Source organism: Penicillium canariense, assembly GCF_028826845.1.
Source record: "Penicillium canariense strain IBT 26290 chromosome Unknown utg000002l_segment0_segment0, whole genome shotgun sequence".
Taxonomy (NCBI): Eukaryota; Fungi; Ascomycota; class Eurotiomycetes; order Eurotiales; family Aspergillaceae; genus Penicillium; species Penicillium canariense.
This window is the reverse complement of record NW_026622729.1, coordinates 897,688-911,433: the sequence shown is the minus strand read 5'-3', so window position 1 is coordinate 911,433 and position 13,746 is coordinate 897,688. Positions and strand designations below refer to the sequence as shown.

The 13,746-nt window shown below is 52.8% G+C and overlaps 6 protein-coding genes across 6 annotated transcripts; 2 read left to right on the top strand and 4 right to left on the bottom strand.

Annotated features, from left to right (window-relative positions):
- Nucleotides 1–793: 793 nt before the first annotated feature.
- On the bottom strand, nt 794–1,646 carry N7482_003535 (putative flavoprotein; the record flags this gene model as incomplete). Its single annotated transcript, XM_056685660.1, has 3 exons — nt 794–889; nt 962–1,499; nt 1,564–1,646. The coding sequence occupies 3 exons, from the start codon at nt 1,644–1,646 to the stop codon at nt 794–796; spliced, it is 717 nt and encodes a 238-aa protein (XP_056544402.1).
- Nucleotides 1,647–3,687: 2,041 nt separating this feature from the next.
- Nucleotides 3,688–4,529, bottom strand: N7482_003534 (mitochondrial 54S ribosomal protein mL49; the record flags this gene model as incomplete). The annotated part of the gene is made up of 3 exons (XM_056685659.1): nt 3,688–3,738; nt 3,818–4,209; nt 4,388–4,529. 3 exons carry the CDS (start codon nt 4,527–4,529, stop codon nt 3,688–3,690), a joined length of 585 nt encoding a protein of 194 aa, XP_056544401.1.
- Nucleotides 4,530–4,772: 243 nt separating this feature from the next.
- Nucleotides 4,773–6,237, top strand: N7482_003533 (eukaryotic translation initiation factor 3 subunit E; the record flags this gene model as incomplete). The annotated part of the gene is made up of 3 exons (XM_056685658.1): nt 4,773–5,896; nt 5,963–6,157; nt 6,219–6,237. The coding sequence occupies 3 exons, from the start codon at nt 4,773–4,775 to the stop codon at nt 6,235–6,237; spliced, it is 1,338 nt and encodes a 445-aa protein (XP_056544400.1).
- Nucleotides 6,238–7,278: 1,041 nt separating this feature from the next.
- Nucleotides 7,279–7,782, bottom strand: N7482_003532 (uncharacterized protein; the record flags this gene model as incomplete). The annotated part of the gene is made up of 3 exons (XM_056685657.1): nt 7,279–7,491; nt 7,551–7,612; nt 7,746–7,782. The coding sequence occupies 3 exons, from the start codon at nt 7,780–7,782 to the stop codon at nt 7,279–7,281; spliced, it is 312 nt and encodes a 103-aa protein (XP_056544399.1).
- A 2,108-nt stretch (nt 7,783–9,890) lies between these two features.
- Nucleotides 9,891–11,072, bottom strand: N7482_003531 (ArsA family ATPase; the record flags this gene model as incomplete). The annotated part of the gene is made up of 3 exons (XM_056685656.1): nt 9,891–9,933; nt 10,023–10,612; nt 10,683–11,072. The coding sequence occupies 3 exons, from the start codon at nt 11,070–11,072 to the stop codon at nt 9,891–9,893; spliced, it is 1,023 nt and encodes a 340-aa protein (XP_056544398.1).
- Nucleotides 11,073–11,709: 637 nt separating this feature from the next.
- N7482_003530 (hydroxyisourate hydrolase) lies at nt 11,710–12,252 on the top strand (the record flags this gene model as incomplete). The annotated part of the gene is made up of 1 exon (XM_056685655.1): nt 11,710–12,252. The coding sequence occupies one exon, from the start codon at nt 11,710–11,712 to the stop codon at nt 12,250–12,252; it is 543 nt and encodes a 180-aa protein (XP_056544397.1).
- Nucleotides 12,253–13,746: the final 1,494 nt, after the last annotated feature.

Sequence of the window (13,746 nt, the reverse complement as noted above, 5' to 3'; positions counted from 1 at the left end):
GTCCGGTCCGGTCCGATCTTGTGTTTCTTCCCTATGGATGCTTTATCTTCTTGGGCGCCGGTGGGATATCGGAGGAGGGTTTTTTCCATCTGCCTTCTGTTTCCTTTTTCTGGATTATTTCTACTCCTGCCTTCCATTGTGAGATAGCGTGTCCCTCGTGTGTTTATTCTGTACAATGCTCAAAATACCCTCGGCTGAACGCGAGAGATTGAGGTTTATTTGTTCCAGTCTAGAATTCGTAGGAGTTTTGTTAAACATGTATCGACACTGCCTTACACGCACAGACATGACAAGATCCTCGTATTGCGTGAAGCCTACCTGCCAGCAGATGTCTCCACCCGTGTCGTTCGTTTCGCGTCCGCTCAACCATGGAGGAGAGGTTCCAATATCGTACATTCCACCTATCCCCAGTTTGGCACGACGCGATGAAAATAGGTGACAGCCTCTCTCCAGATTGATCAACCCCTTTCCCTCTTCGCCACGGGCTCCGTTGTGTATCCTGTGCCATCGTAATCGGCTACAGATGTGCTCCTCGTCGCTGCTGCATATTCAACGCTCGGATCTGCGGGCGATGGGAGATTGTAGCCCACTCGCTCGACACTGTATGCTGATCCCGAATGTGATCCGTCCGCCGACAATTCGCCGACAATGTGCCAGAAAAATTATTGATACCATAAGGATGCGCTTCTGGGGCTCTTCATAGGCGATATCCGACCTGGGTTTCCTGGACAGTCAAATGACTGACGACGCTAATCTCAGGGATGGCCCCCTCTGGGGGCCAGACCCAATGGCCTTAACCAGTAAGTCTCAATCTTTCTTCAATAATGGAAACAACCTCAGTCCATTCTCGCATCCCTCCGATTCCGATGTCTCCGCAGGCGAGCATTTTCTGCCGATAAACATTAGCAGATTGCATACAACGCAGAAGGCTGATCGACACAAGGAGTATTACTCCACATACCCCAATAGGCCTATAGACCTCAAACCAGCCCTGGCCATGCTTCTCCCCATTCTCCCCATCTCTTACCCCCCAATCCTCCTCCAAAACCCTTATCTGCTGCGTCGTAACCGGATGCAACCACATTGCGACATTCATGGCCGGAAACACCACAATCCGCTTCTTCATCCCATCCAGCTGCCCCGACGTATCCCACGCCCGAATTGTATTCGTCAATAGGTTATCTGACATACCGTTGACAATTTTCGCCAGCGTATTTGCGCTCAGCGGTGCAATCACTAAGATATGCGCCCACTTGCGCAGGTTGATGTGCAGGATGCCCGCGCCGCGAACCCAACTCTCGGCTTCCTCATCCAGGTCAAGGTAGACGCCGTCGACGTTGGGTAGGGTGGAGAGTGATTCGATTGTGGGTTGTTCTGGGGAATGCCCATTCAAGAAATGGGTGGCAGAGGTGGTAAGAATCACCCTGATGGAGAGATTCCGGTGTTTTGAGAGGGCGCCGATTATGTTTGGGAGCTTGATGGTGGCTACTGAGCCACTCCTAAAATTTAATTATCACGTTAGCGCTAGAATAAGGCATGAACGACGCTGGCAAGAGAGCTTACGCAGCTAGAAGTAGGTGCGTTTTGCCATCATCGGTCGCAGCTGCGACGGCGTCTGCCGGGGCTATAGAGCGGATCCTTGACATCGATGAGGGGTGCAGCTAGATGGTATAGAAGGACCTGACGAAAGGGATAACGGAAGTATAGGTTGACGTAGACTGAGGACTAGATCGTTGCTCGTTGGAGATATCGCGGGGAGGCAGGCGGGGATGATTCTCGCGCCGCTTGATTAATAAGCGAGCTTCTAGAAAATGCGGGGATACGGCCAACTCAAAGTGTCAAATTGGAACGAAAAGGTTTGATTGGCTTCCTTTTCGCGTGAGATGGCTATTGTTTTGAATCAACTCTAATAGAAGGCCTTTACGAATTTGAATGTTGATCTTCATCGACCATATATTATGAAGTCATCGGCTTGCAATAAAATATTCCAGGTTATGTCATGCGCTGTTTTCCAGCAGTTCCCAAATCTAACCTTTGGATATCATTGACATCAATGTTCTGCTTCTGAATGGTGACGCTGTTCAAATTTCAGCCTTTCTCTTCTCCAGTTCCTCCCGTCTGCGCTGTGCTTCCTTTTCTTCTTCCTGTACCTTTTTTCGTTCCGCCTCTACCTCCTCCTTACCATCACTATCGGTTGTTCCAATCTTTGAGGACTCGAGATCCATTTCCTTGACCATAGGTAATTAGCTCCTCCCCAGCCTCTTAACGCAAGAAATAATTTGGCTTGAGGACTTTTTTGAGGGGTTATTGGTGTCAGTAGCAGTTTCATATACCCATCAGAGAGGCAATTTCGATGTCAAGGGCTGTGTGTTGGCCCATGATCGCGTTTGTTATAGTGTTTACTCTCGTTTTCCGACAGCTGTAAAGAAAGGTTGATTGAGAAGGAAGAATCGGGTTCGCAGAGGGCGAGTTTCGGGTTAAATAGTATATCTATTCTTCTCTCCCTTCATCTCAAGGCAGGGCGTCGATCCAGACATCATGATGGAGACGTGTATAGACTTAGTGGATCTCTTCCAAGGTTGCAGGGGTCAAAGTGATATCAGTAGCGGCAGAGGGTGGCCTATCTTTCATCCAGCTGGATTATTCCATCTAGAGCTAAATGTTCCTGGAACTTCCTTCGCCAGACAATATACTTGAAGCTGTACACAGTGCCGTAGCAAATCTAGCAAAATTAACGATGGATTTTGCTCTTCTCTTGAGCCGCAAACTGCAGAAAGATAGGATGAGGCATGGTCAACTCGAGCCCTAAGTTGATCACCTGATGACATGTTCGGTTCTCAGGCACTACTGTATGGTTGGTTGTGGGCAGGTAGCTGGACTAAGGTAAATTTTAAAGCCTGCAGTCCTCCCCAATGTGATTTCCTCATGGGAAACGAGACTCATTTTATTGAGAAACAACTAGATCTGCTTTTAAGATGTAGATTGAATTAATTCAACTGAAGAGTTTTAATATATCGAGGATGAGTGGTGGTTCAGACTTTCCGTTTTCGGAATATGGTGAAGAAGGAACGTGTATATAGCCAAAATGGATTACAGTGAGCCTATGCAGTCTAATCACATCCCGAAAATCTTCGTAGGCAGCATTCAAGAGCAATGAAGAAAGGACTCTGCTAAGTTCCCTTGGCGGTACAGACACATCGAATCAAATCACTACGCTCCTAACAGATATATATGACGATGCATGGATTCATTCAATTAGAAAAGAAGACCAGGGCCAGCACCTGTCGAGTCATTGAACATGTACAAGATAGAAATGGTACAGGAGTGCGATGAAAAGGAACGCAAGCGCCAGGAACCAGGGCCACTTAGAAAAGAGATCAGAAGCAAATGACAACACCCGCGGAAAAACACAAACGAAAATGACCCCATAAACTGAGATTGAGAAATACACCGAGGGAGTAGGGAGTCGAGGAAAAGGCGGGGAATATCACCCATGGGCATCACAGGTCCCCCAGAACCGAACCTGGCTTCCTCCTCTTACTGGCCCTCCATATGCTTTTGTTTTCGCCCTTTGTCCTCCCGCTTCAGCGCTCTTCGGGAACCCTCGCTCATTGGAACCCGTTCAATGATTCTGTGGAGACATCGGACAATTCGTCGCCCGGAAAGATAAATTATGGAGAACAGAGTTTAAAAGTTGCGCTCCTGGAGGAACTTCACGATTTCGGGTTTCCGCCAGCCCTATGAAATAGTCGTTAGTCTCGAATTTCAAAGAGGGAGAAGAACTGGCATAAAACGGCAGGTGGCAAGGAGAGCATACCTTGACGACAATGTGACCGTTGAGACGGTTGATCGACACATCAGGGCTCCGGGTGTCAACTCCCAGAGTCAGTGCCAAGTCACTACGCAGCGCATCCAAATCGCCCTCGGTCTTCTGGATCTTAGTGAGCTGCTTGGTGCCACCGGCTTTCGTAACGAGGTACACAGGCAGCTGGTTGGAGCCGGTTCGGCGAACGAAGTAAGGAAGATTATTTAGAGACAGAGCCGGCTTCGGTTGCTTGCCCTGCTTGGGCAGGGGTGCGGAATGTGAGATGGGTTGTTCCTTGAGAGCTTGCGCTTCACGGCGGAGTTGCGTCAGGAACGTGCGAGTCTGGTGAGTGGAAAGAGAGATTCGGGATGAAGTCGGACGGTGTGAGGATTGGAGGCGGGAAACTGCAGGAGAAAGCATAGCTTTGTTAGATGATGTCTTTTCTCTCAGTCCAGAATGGCATGGTCCGAGACCCATGTTTTTCTATCCTCGCGAGTAAAACCGTCTGTATTCCTTATAGTTCTGGAAAGGAATCTATACAGCCTGACTGGCAGAAGTAAAGACAAAAGAGCAAAGACTTACAGGAGACATGCTGTGTTGACGAAGATAATGAAGAAACCCGGTTACATGTCTGCGCAGAAGCGACGGACGGGGTCAGGCGGAGAGTGGCAGTCTGCTTGCACACGGCCGAAGCGACCGAAGCTGACTGACGAAGAGACGCCATTGATCGTCTTGGGTTAAGCCGGACGGGGAAGCACCGGAGAACCTGTGGGGGAGAAGGTCAACAAAAAAATAAGCCGCGATGCTCGACGGATGGACGTAGCAGGTTTCTTCGCAGCCGCCGATTCTGCCACCGCCCCTTGCCCCAAAGCAGTTTAGCGCCACACACCCTCCCGCACACAAATTCAAAGTGCAAAGTGCGTTGTGCCTCGTCTTCGATCTTCGATCAACCACATTTGCGTCCACCATGGCAGACAACGCCCCTCCTTCCGCTGAGAAGCTCAGCGGCGCTCAACCGACCGATATCACCCCCCAATATGACCTGCTGCCTCGCCTGATCCCGTACCTCGACCGCCACCTGGTTTTCCCTCTGCTTGAATTCAGCGCCGGCACCGATGAGGAGGACAAAGAAATCATTCGCGCCAAGTATGAGCTGCTCAAGCACACCAACATGACCGACTATGTCGCCAATTTGTGGAAGGAGATGAACGATTCCGACACGATCCCCGATGAGTTCGTGAAGAAGCGTGAGGAGGTTCTGGCCAAGCTGGAGCACTACCAGGTTCAGAGCGAGAAGATCACCGAGCTGTTGCAGGATGAGGAAGTTGTGGGTAACCTGCGGAGCGACAAGGCCGCCAACTTGCGTTTCCTCGAGGAGCAGCACGGTGTCACCAACGAGATGGTCAACAGCCTGTACGACTACGGCCGGTTCCAGTACAGCTGCGGCAGTTACGGTAATGCCGCCGAGCTGCTCTACCAGTTCCGTGTTCTGTCTACCGACAACGACAAGGTCGCCTCTGCTACCTGGGGTAAGCTGGCGTCCGAGATCCTGACCACCAACTGGGAGGGCGCGATGGAGGAGGTGCAGAAGGCCAAGGACTCCATCGAGACCCGCCTCTTCAACAACCCGCTAGCCCAGCTCACCAACCGCTCCTGGCTCATTCACTGGGCCCTGTTTCCCTTCTTCAACCACGACCCCGCCCGCGACGTCCTGACCGACCTCTTCTTCTCCCCCGCCTACATCAACACCATCCAAACCAGCTGCCCCTGGGTTCTGCGCTACCTTGCCGCTGCCGTCATCACCAACCGCAGCCGCCCCCACAAGCACCACGGTGTCTACCAGAAGCAATTGAAGGACCTGATTCGCGTGGTTCGCCAGGAAGGCTACGAGTACACCGACCCCATCACCGACTTCATCAAGGCCCTGTACGTCGACTTTGACTTTGAGGAGGCCCAGCGCAAGCTGGGTGAGGCCGAGGACGTTCTGCGTAGCGACTTCTTCCTTGTTTCTGCCGCAGATGCTTTCATTGAGGCTGCCCGTCACCTCATCTCTGAGAGCTACTGCAAGATCCACCAGCGGATTGATATCAAGTAAGTTGTCATATCCGAGCAGCCAAATTTGACTGGAAGACCCAAATGATCTAACCAATTCCCCAGGGACCTGTCCACTCGTCTCGGTCTGACCCAGGATGAGGGTGAGAAGTGGATTGTCAACCTCATCCGCGACACCCGGGTTGACGCCAAGATCGACTACAAGGAGAGCACTGTGATCATGAACCACCCTCCCCAGTCGGTGTACCAGCAAGTCATTGAGAAGACAAAGGGTGCCTTCTTCCGGACACAAGTACTGAGGTAAGCAAACTCCGCGGCCAATTTTCTTTCACGGATATCAATTTGCTAACAATGCTTCCAGCTCGGCTGTTGCGAAATGAAATACCTCTCCATGAGCTGATGCCAAAAAACCGAACTTCTTCTTTGTTATTATCCACCCACGTTTTCTGCCTACCCATTTTAGTGATCTCCCCGTGTATGTCACAACACGGTTCTAGGTGAGAGATGGGCACCCCGCGCAGAGTGGCATCCGGCTGGCGTTCTTAGGTGGTCCACCTTTTTGATGTTTTCCTTTTTTACCTCCTAGTCCACAGTTCCCTATCCCTTATATTTCCATTTTCCCCTTTCTCTGCCGTCAGATATTTATTTCTTCTCTCTATTATCTTTTCTTTCTTGTGTTTTTTGCGCACCAAGAAGGTCTTCTGGCCCTGGTGGTTTTGCAGAGAAAGGGAGATGGAGGTCGGAAAAAGAAGCCTATGATCGATTTCCATGGCATGCACGGGGAAGACGGGATGGCACTTCCCCGCGCCTTTCTTTGTTTTGCAGAAGAAAATGACGGGGATCAGGTAGAGGACCCCGGGTTTAGGTCAAGGTCTGATGGATCTATGCTGTTACGAATGGTCTATAGAGATGAGTGAAAGAAAGAATGATGTCTGACAATGTCTGGTTCAGCGGTTCTTATATTGAGACTTGGTAATAAAGGTATTCCATGGCGATGACAGCTTCGTATTGCGCCCTAGGCAGGTCTCGGTATCGACGGAGAAGCTGCCACCAAACGAAAGGGGGTATCGTCATAAGAAGAGAAAAGAAAAAAAAGTGCCCGAAAGTGCCGTTAGGTGTCAAATCTACGGCCAATGTCCGCTGTATCCTTTGCATCCTGGGGCAATCCTTTCTCCTGGCCTGGTTCCATCCGTGGGAATAGACGAGGCCAAGGACCTGCGAGCCGGAATGCATGTCCCTTTGCCTGTTTGGAGAACGACAACTTCCGGGCCGAAAGGTGACCGTGACCGGATAATTGGAGTCTTCAGGGAGCACCTCGGTAAACAAAAGAAAATCGACTGAAGCATCTATGGCTTTGACCAGGTAGGATTGCCAATTCCTTTTAGGACAATGAGACCCGGGAGAAAGGAAGCACTCTGTTCTCAACGAGCGATTCTGGAGTCCGGTTCCACAGGGCGCCTGCGGGCTCGATTGGAATCCACTGGGATAATCTCGTTGATATACGGCTCTGATGGCTGTCGAGATGAACCATCGCCGACATTGCTGGAGGTAGAGGTAGTACTTTGATTGGTCATGCGAAGTGCTTCCTGCCTCTCATACTCCCGAGACATGGCCGCGAGGTCATCGATTTGGTCCTGGAGACACAGGGTCAGCACGGCTGTCCATTTTCTCTCCGGCGTAGAGACAGGCAGACCCGAGTCAGAGGCATGCCCGTAATGAGGTATCCTTCGCGCCCCTTTAAACAAGACAGGTCATCTGGTTAGAGCGTGTCAACCGTGGCGCGCAGCGGGAGGTGGAACCCCAAGTACCTGATAACTATACGGTCTCACTGACGCAGACGGGCCAAGGAAATAGTGTATGTGCCCGAGGACAATGTGCCGGGACAGACCATACCCTGGAAGCCAGTATTGTTGAACTCGAGACATTGTAGCAGGTATGTAAAGGGGGAAGGGGAGGGAAGTCGCAAAGGAGGCGTGTGCGTTGGGAGTCAAGAGCACAAACAGGGCTAGGGCTTGGGCTTGCGGTCTGATAACCGGATGAGGCCAACACGAGCAGAACCGGAACAGGAGACGGGCAGCGGAGATCGTTTGGTATCTTTCTCCCTCTGGCATTAAGACCTCACGGCATCAGGACCACGCATGGGGGTATAAATAACTGACCAGGCCAACCGAGCTTCCGAACCGAGCGGGTCCCTCTGGGAAGCTCTCCCCTCTCGTACAGCATGCGGTCAATAAAGAAGCAGAAGGCCCGTTGTCGGAGGGCACCAGGAACGAATGAAGACAAGTCACCGGGCTGCAGTCCTGCGGCTGCTGTCTCTCCCTCGATCTATTCGGGAAAAAAATGATCTCACACAGCAGTCGGCCGCCTAGCAACCAGCAACGGCGACACTGAAACCGCGCAAACTCTCCCGGTCCGGTAGTACCTACCTTCTTCCAACTAGTCTCCCTCAAGCGACCTCCCGCAAGCGAGAAGCCAAAGGAAGCACCTCCGATCCACCGGCTTTCGATCTCTCGACCCAAGGCGAACGAATGGCATCCTCGCGAGGGCCACGAAACCCGGCCAAACGCCGCACGACGCCGGTCTCAAGTCTCCCCGAGAAGAATGGGGGCGCGGACATGATGACGATCCAGTCAGTTCCCGACCGCTTCCTGGGACTTCTGGCTGTAGAGGATTCAAGTCGGATCCGTCGGGGCGAGCACAGCACAGAAAGGGGGTGGACAACCGCCTCACTTCGAAGAAACAACGGCACCCAACCCTTTCGCATTAACTTAATTAAGTGGACGGATCTGACGATGGCGGCAGCGTCTGCCGGGCCTGTCAGAGATAGCTAGAATGCCAGAAGTGCCAGGAAGACCAGACGCCAGAACAACACAGGCCAGTCGTTGCTGTAGGGCCGTGGACCAGGAACCGAGCGGGCCAGTGTCAAAAGTGAGGCTTGCTCGGTGGTGCGGTGCCCTCGAATCAATTGGGGGTCTGCTCGGCACAGGCGAAGTACGATGAACAACGCACCTGCAAGTCAACCAGCAGCGACTGCAGAAAGCAGCAAGCAGACGATCGGAGCCAAATCACAGCTCGAGCGTAAAAAGGGGGTGGCAGTCTGGCATGACCACCTGCCCTGCTCGCAGCCCATTCGAACTATGCCACCTTTGCACCTATTCGCGCTAATTAGTCAACGGGCATCAAAGGTAGCGCCTCCGATGTGGGGGGCTTTTTCGGATTTCCAGGAAAGGCAGAAAACGTCGTACAAGCACCGCGGCCGTTCTGCTCACCGCACCCTCGTCTCTGCAGCACCAATTTGGCTCTTCCTGCGCCGATGTCGTGGCACCACGGAGCCCTCTTTTCGTCGCGGGGCCCAGACTGAGCTGCAGGCGGCATTTCTGCATCTCTTCGTTTTGGGGATCCCAGCGACGGGGCCGCGACGAAGCGATTGCGATTGCGATTGCGATTGCGTTGGGGGGGTCCGATTGATGCCGAACACATGGCAGATGCAGACGACACGTTACGAGGGGTTCGTTCGAGTCTGGCTGCGATGCAGCCGGCAAATTAGGGGGTTGCCGGACGATCGAGGTTCCTGCTTTCTCCACGAGTCGATCCGTTAGGGAGGCACCGGCTGTCGCCATCCCTCTGGCGTAGTTGGGAGGAGCGAGACGTCGTTGCAAGTGGGTAAAAGTAATGCAAACTGTGCCGTCGGGTTCACCTCTATTATCGGCCGGAAATCGGCAATGAGATGTGACGAGGGCTGCATGAGCCGACGGCGATTGAACATGGCGCCTACAACGGTCCGGGCTGCTTCGATATCCCAGCATAGCATGGAGTTCTATACAGATGCCATCATGCAGCCATGGGCAATGGGCAATGGGCAATGGGCAATGGGCAATGGGCAATGGGCAATGGGCAATGGGCAATGGGGCCACAAGGTACGCAGAATGGAAAGGTTGGCGTGCGTCATGTATTATTGCTCTAGTCTTTTCATAATTCGTCTGACGAGATAGCCCAGCTCGTATCCTCGCATTTCAAGTACCAATGCACGCCCTTATTGCGGAGGCACATACGGGTGGACGAGCATGTTGCTGAACCTGTAGGGGTGAAGAGCGATGGTTAGCCGAGGCCGCTAAGAAAACAAAAAGAAAACCAATCGTCGCAATCATTATCCAGGGCTACTTACTGCTCCAGCTTCTCCTTCCCGCGGACCTCCTCGACCAACAGAGGCATGCGCACCACGTTGAAGTCCTCGTAAAGCTCCTCGATCTGTTCGAGGTACTTCTTCTGCATCTTCCTCCGCGCATTGCACTGGTCGCAGCCGCTCCCGTCCTTGGGGAACAACAACTGGTTCACCACAATCGAGTGGGTATCAATGCCGTAGCTAGTTAATTCCTGGATCATGCGCTCCGTCTCATACAGCGACAGGAACTCCGCAATGCAGACACACACAAAAGTGGTCATGTCCGGGTCCTTGAACTGTGAGTTGACCTCGCCGATCGTCTCGCGCAGCGATTCCATCTTCTGCAGCAGTTCGTCCATGTTCTGGCCACCGGGCAGACCGCCCCGCGCGCCGAGAATCGAGTTCAGCATCGGGCCGAACTGGGAGGACAGCTGCGAGAGCTTGGCCAGGGCCTTCTCAAGGACGGTGGGAAATTGCAGGAAGCGCAGGGTATGGCCGGTCGGGGCGGTGTCGAACACGATGACTTCGTAGGAGAGCGACTTGACCTGCTTTAGCACTTCGGCGAAAGACATTGCCTCGTCCACTCCGGGAATCTAGAGGCCCGAAGGTGACCAATTAGCTCATACATTTTTACGCAGGAAGACCGAGAGAAGTTCCACTCACGCTGAACGCCAGGTCCTGCATCATATTTCCCATGCCCAGACCCGCCATGGGGTCTTCGCCCTGGCCGTCGCCATTCGCCAGAAGATCCTGAATGCTCCCGTTGGGGTCGATCTCCATGGCGCTGAGGTTGTCATAGCCGTCCACCAGGCGGGCCTCCTTTCCGAATTTCTGGCCAAACGCATCACTCAAGTTGTGAGCGGGATCGGTGGAGATCAGCAGCACCGACTTGCGGACCTTAGACAGCTGGATGGCGAGCGAGCAGGAGGTGGTGGTCTTGCCGACACCACCTTTGCCGCCGACGAAGATCCAGCGGAGGGTGTTCTGGTTCAAGATCGACTGGAGCGTGGGCTCCATGTCAAGGTCGTCGCCATGAACCACGGCGGAGGACATTTTCGGCGGTGCGAAAAGGCCGGAGAAAAGGGAAGGGAAAGGGAGAAGATGGCGGAGTGAGGTGTGGTCTGTTTCGGCGGGGAGGCAGAGGGTGATGAGGTTCGAACTTGAGGATTTGCCCCGCAAAGCGATCGAACGTTCGGGAAGACGGTCGCGACGGGCATGACAGGTGTCCGGGCCCTGCTTTGGGCAGAGAGACGGTGGGGAGAAGTTAAATTGTGGTTTGTTTTGCTTTCATCGTCCTTCATAATGGGAAAATAGAGCATCTTCTCGAGAACGGTCTTCCGTTGAGTTGCTGTCCGACAATCGCTGCTCCCGGCCGGTGAACAGCGCACCGCTACCAAGCAGCTTGCCCTGACGAGATCTACTATATCCGAAAAATCCAAGCGGAACTGCTGGCCGCGAATCCAACGTGTAGAATCCCGTCAAATCGTCGCCTCCCAATCTGAGTCGACAGGAGCCTCCTCCACCCCGCCGGGCGAGAGCCATGGCATCCTCCGCAGCCGTCGGTGCCCTCCGATGGCCGCCATCGCCTAAAGGCCCGTAGATATGGCAAGCTGGCCTGCATTATGCTCCTGATCTTTCCCTCCAATCTTCACGTCTTCCTTACTGCATTCCTCCTCGCTGCCTACAGTTAATGGACCCCTCTGACCCCTCTCGTGATTCCGCCCATCGCATCACCTCCCGCCTCGCCCTCGTCCAGCAACAGCTGCTATCCTCACCCTCCCAGGCCCGCGCCCACGCCTCCCCGCGCCAACCACCCAGCATGGCCCGCGATCCCATTACTTGCCACTGCCTCAACACGCTGACCGGCACACCCGCCGCCAACCTGCCCGTCACGTTGACGCTGCTATCCGCGCCCGCCTCGCCGTCCAGCCCCGTTACCTTCCGCGCCACGACCAACGCCGACGGCCGCGTCGCAACGTGGACGCCCGTGGGCGCGTCCTCGGTCCCCGAGGTCCTGTCCGCGCTGCCTACAGCGGAGAGCAAAACCAATTGGGCGGTGCGCTTTGAGGTCGGACCCTGGTATGAAGCCCAGGGCATTGAGAGCTTCTGGCCGGAGGTCGAGGTCAAGTTCACGGTGAAGGGCCGCGGCCGTGACGGAGAGGAGGGCTGGCGCCATTACCATGTGCCTGTGCTCTTGGGTCCCTGGAACTACTCGACTTATCGCGGGTCTTGATCGTTCTTGCTTGTATATGAAGATGTGAAATGGCAATAAATTTTCCCCCATAAATGTTCCATCACTGTTGTATTTCTATCAACCTCTCTGGTTCTCCGTGCATGACCACTGAAGCGAGCGCTTATGTTCTGTACGCTGATCATTGAGCTGATGAAACCAAAGGTCTTGCATTCTTCCATCAAGTAAGGCAAGATGGCCGAGTTGGTCTATGGCGCACGGTTCAGGTTTACCTGATCCAAACTTCCGTGTCTCGAAAGGGGCGTGGGTTCGAATCCCACTCTTGTCATTTCTTTTTGCATTCTTCGGGTTCTTTCAACTCAACCCGAAGCTAGGTGATAAATTTTTTGTTTTCCCTATTGCAAAATCCTTGAAGGTTTCCTGGCAGGCCGGAGATAAAGTCTTTTTTCAACCATCGCTTTTCAAAGACCCCCAGGAATTTCCTTTCGTGCGTAAGGCGCATAGCACGAATCCTGCTAGCAGGCTAGTTATTGCCGTGAAAGCCGTCAAAGAGGGTAAAGATGATTGGGTCTGGCCTTTTACTCACGGAAAGAGGGCAGTTCTCGGTATGAACAGCCTTGTTGATTGTCTTGAGGGGCTTCCTTCGCAGAGTCTCAGTTATTGCCTCGCCGATTGATACCGGTCTGTGTTTCGGAGGATACTAGTAGAGGAGTGGCCGTTGAAAATAGTCCCGAAAAATTTCCCCAACTTGAACTTGATGGGGCCATTGTGGAACCTGTTCAGCGAGAGATGGACTCGGAGGATACCTCTCATTAATCTCTGTCTTAGCCATCCAGGTTCTGGTTTATATATAGTATCAGTCGGTTATTCCCACTGTATCTAGGCCCACTGCCAGTGGCAGGTACAAAGATGGTAGGGGGTAGTAAGTATTTTAATATGATTGATTGGTTGTTCAAGATCTATGTACAGCCTGAATAGATTTAAGAACCCTTGTTAAATCATGATGGAGTAGTATCAGCAAGGGGTAGATCCGATACTAGGTAATACAGATAGGACAGAACTGTGGGCCGCCCTTGGGTGTCCAGCCTTTGACGACCTTCAAATACTTATGCCAAGTCCGAAAAAAAGAAAACGCTGTAAACACAACTCCAGTTGGTTACAGGGAAACCTATATAGACGCTAGAGGGCCCCTAGTCGAGCGCTGCTATAGAGTAGACAGATCCGGCTACAGCAGCGCTCGACCAGAGGGCCCGCTGGCACAACAGCAGTAAGGAATGATGTAGAATTTTACCTGAATATATGGATAAGAATAATATTCCAAAGGCTTTAATAACCTTGTTCCAGGGATACATATCAACACCCCAAAGTCCAAGTTTGTGTTACAATCATGGAAAGAGCCAACTGGAAAAGTAACCAGGTGCATTCACGAAACAACGAAGGTGAAGAAGGAAGAAACTATGGAGGCTCTGGCAACTATCTTGTAGAGAGCTCATGCAAACAGGCCCCATTAGGTTAGCTCGGTCGGGTGTTTCCATC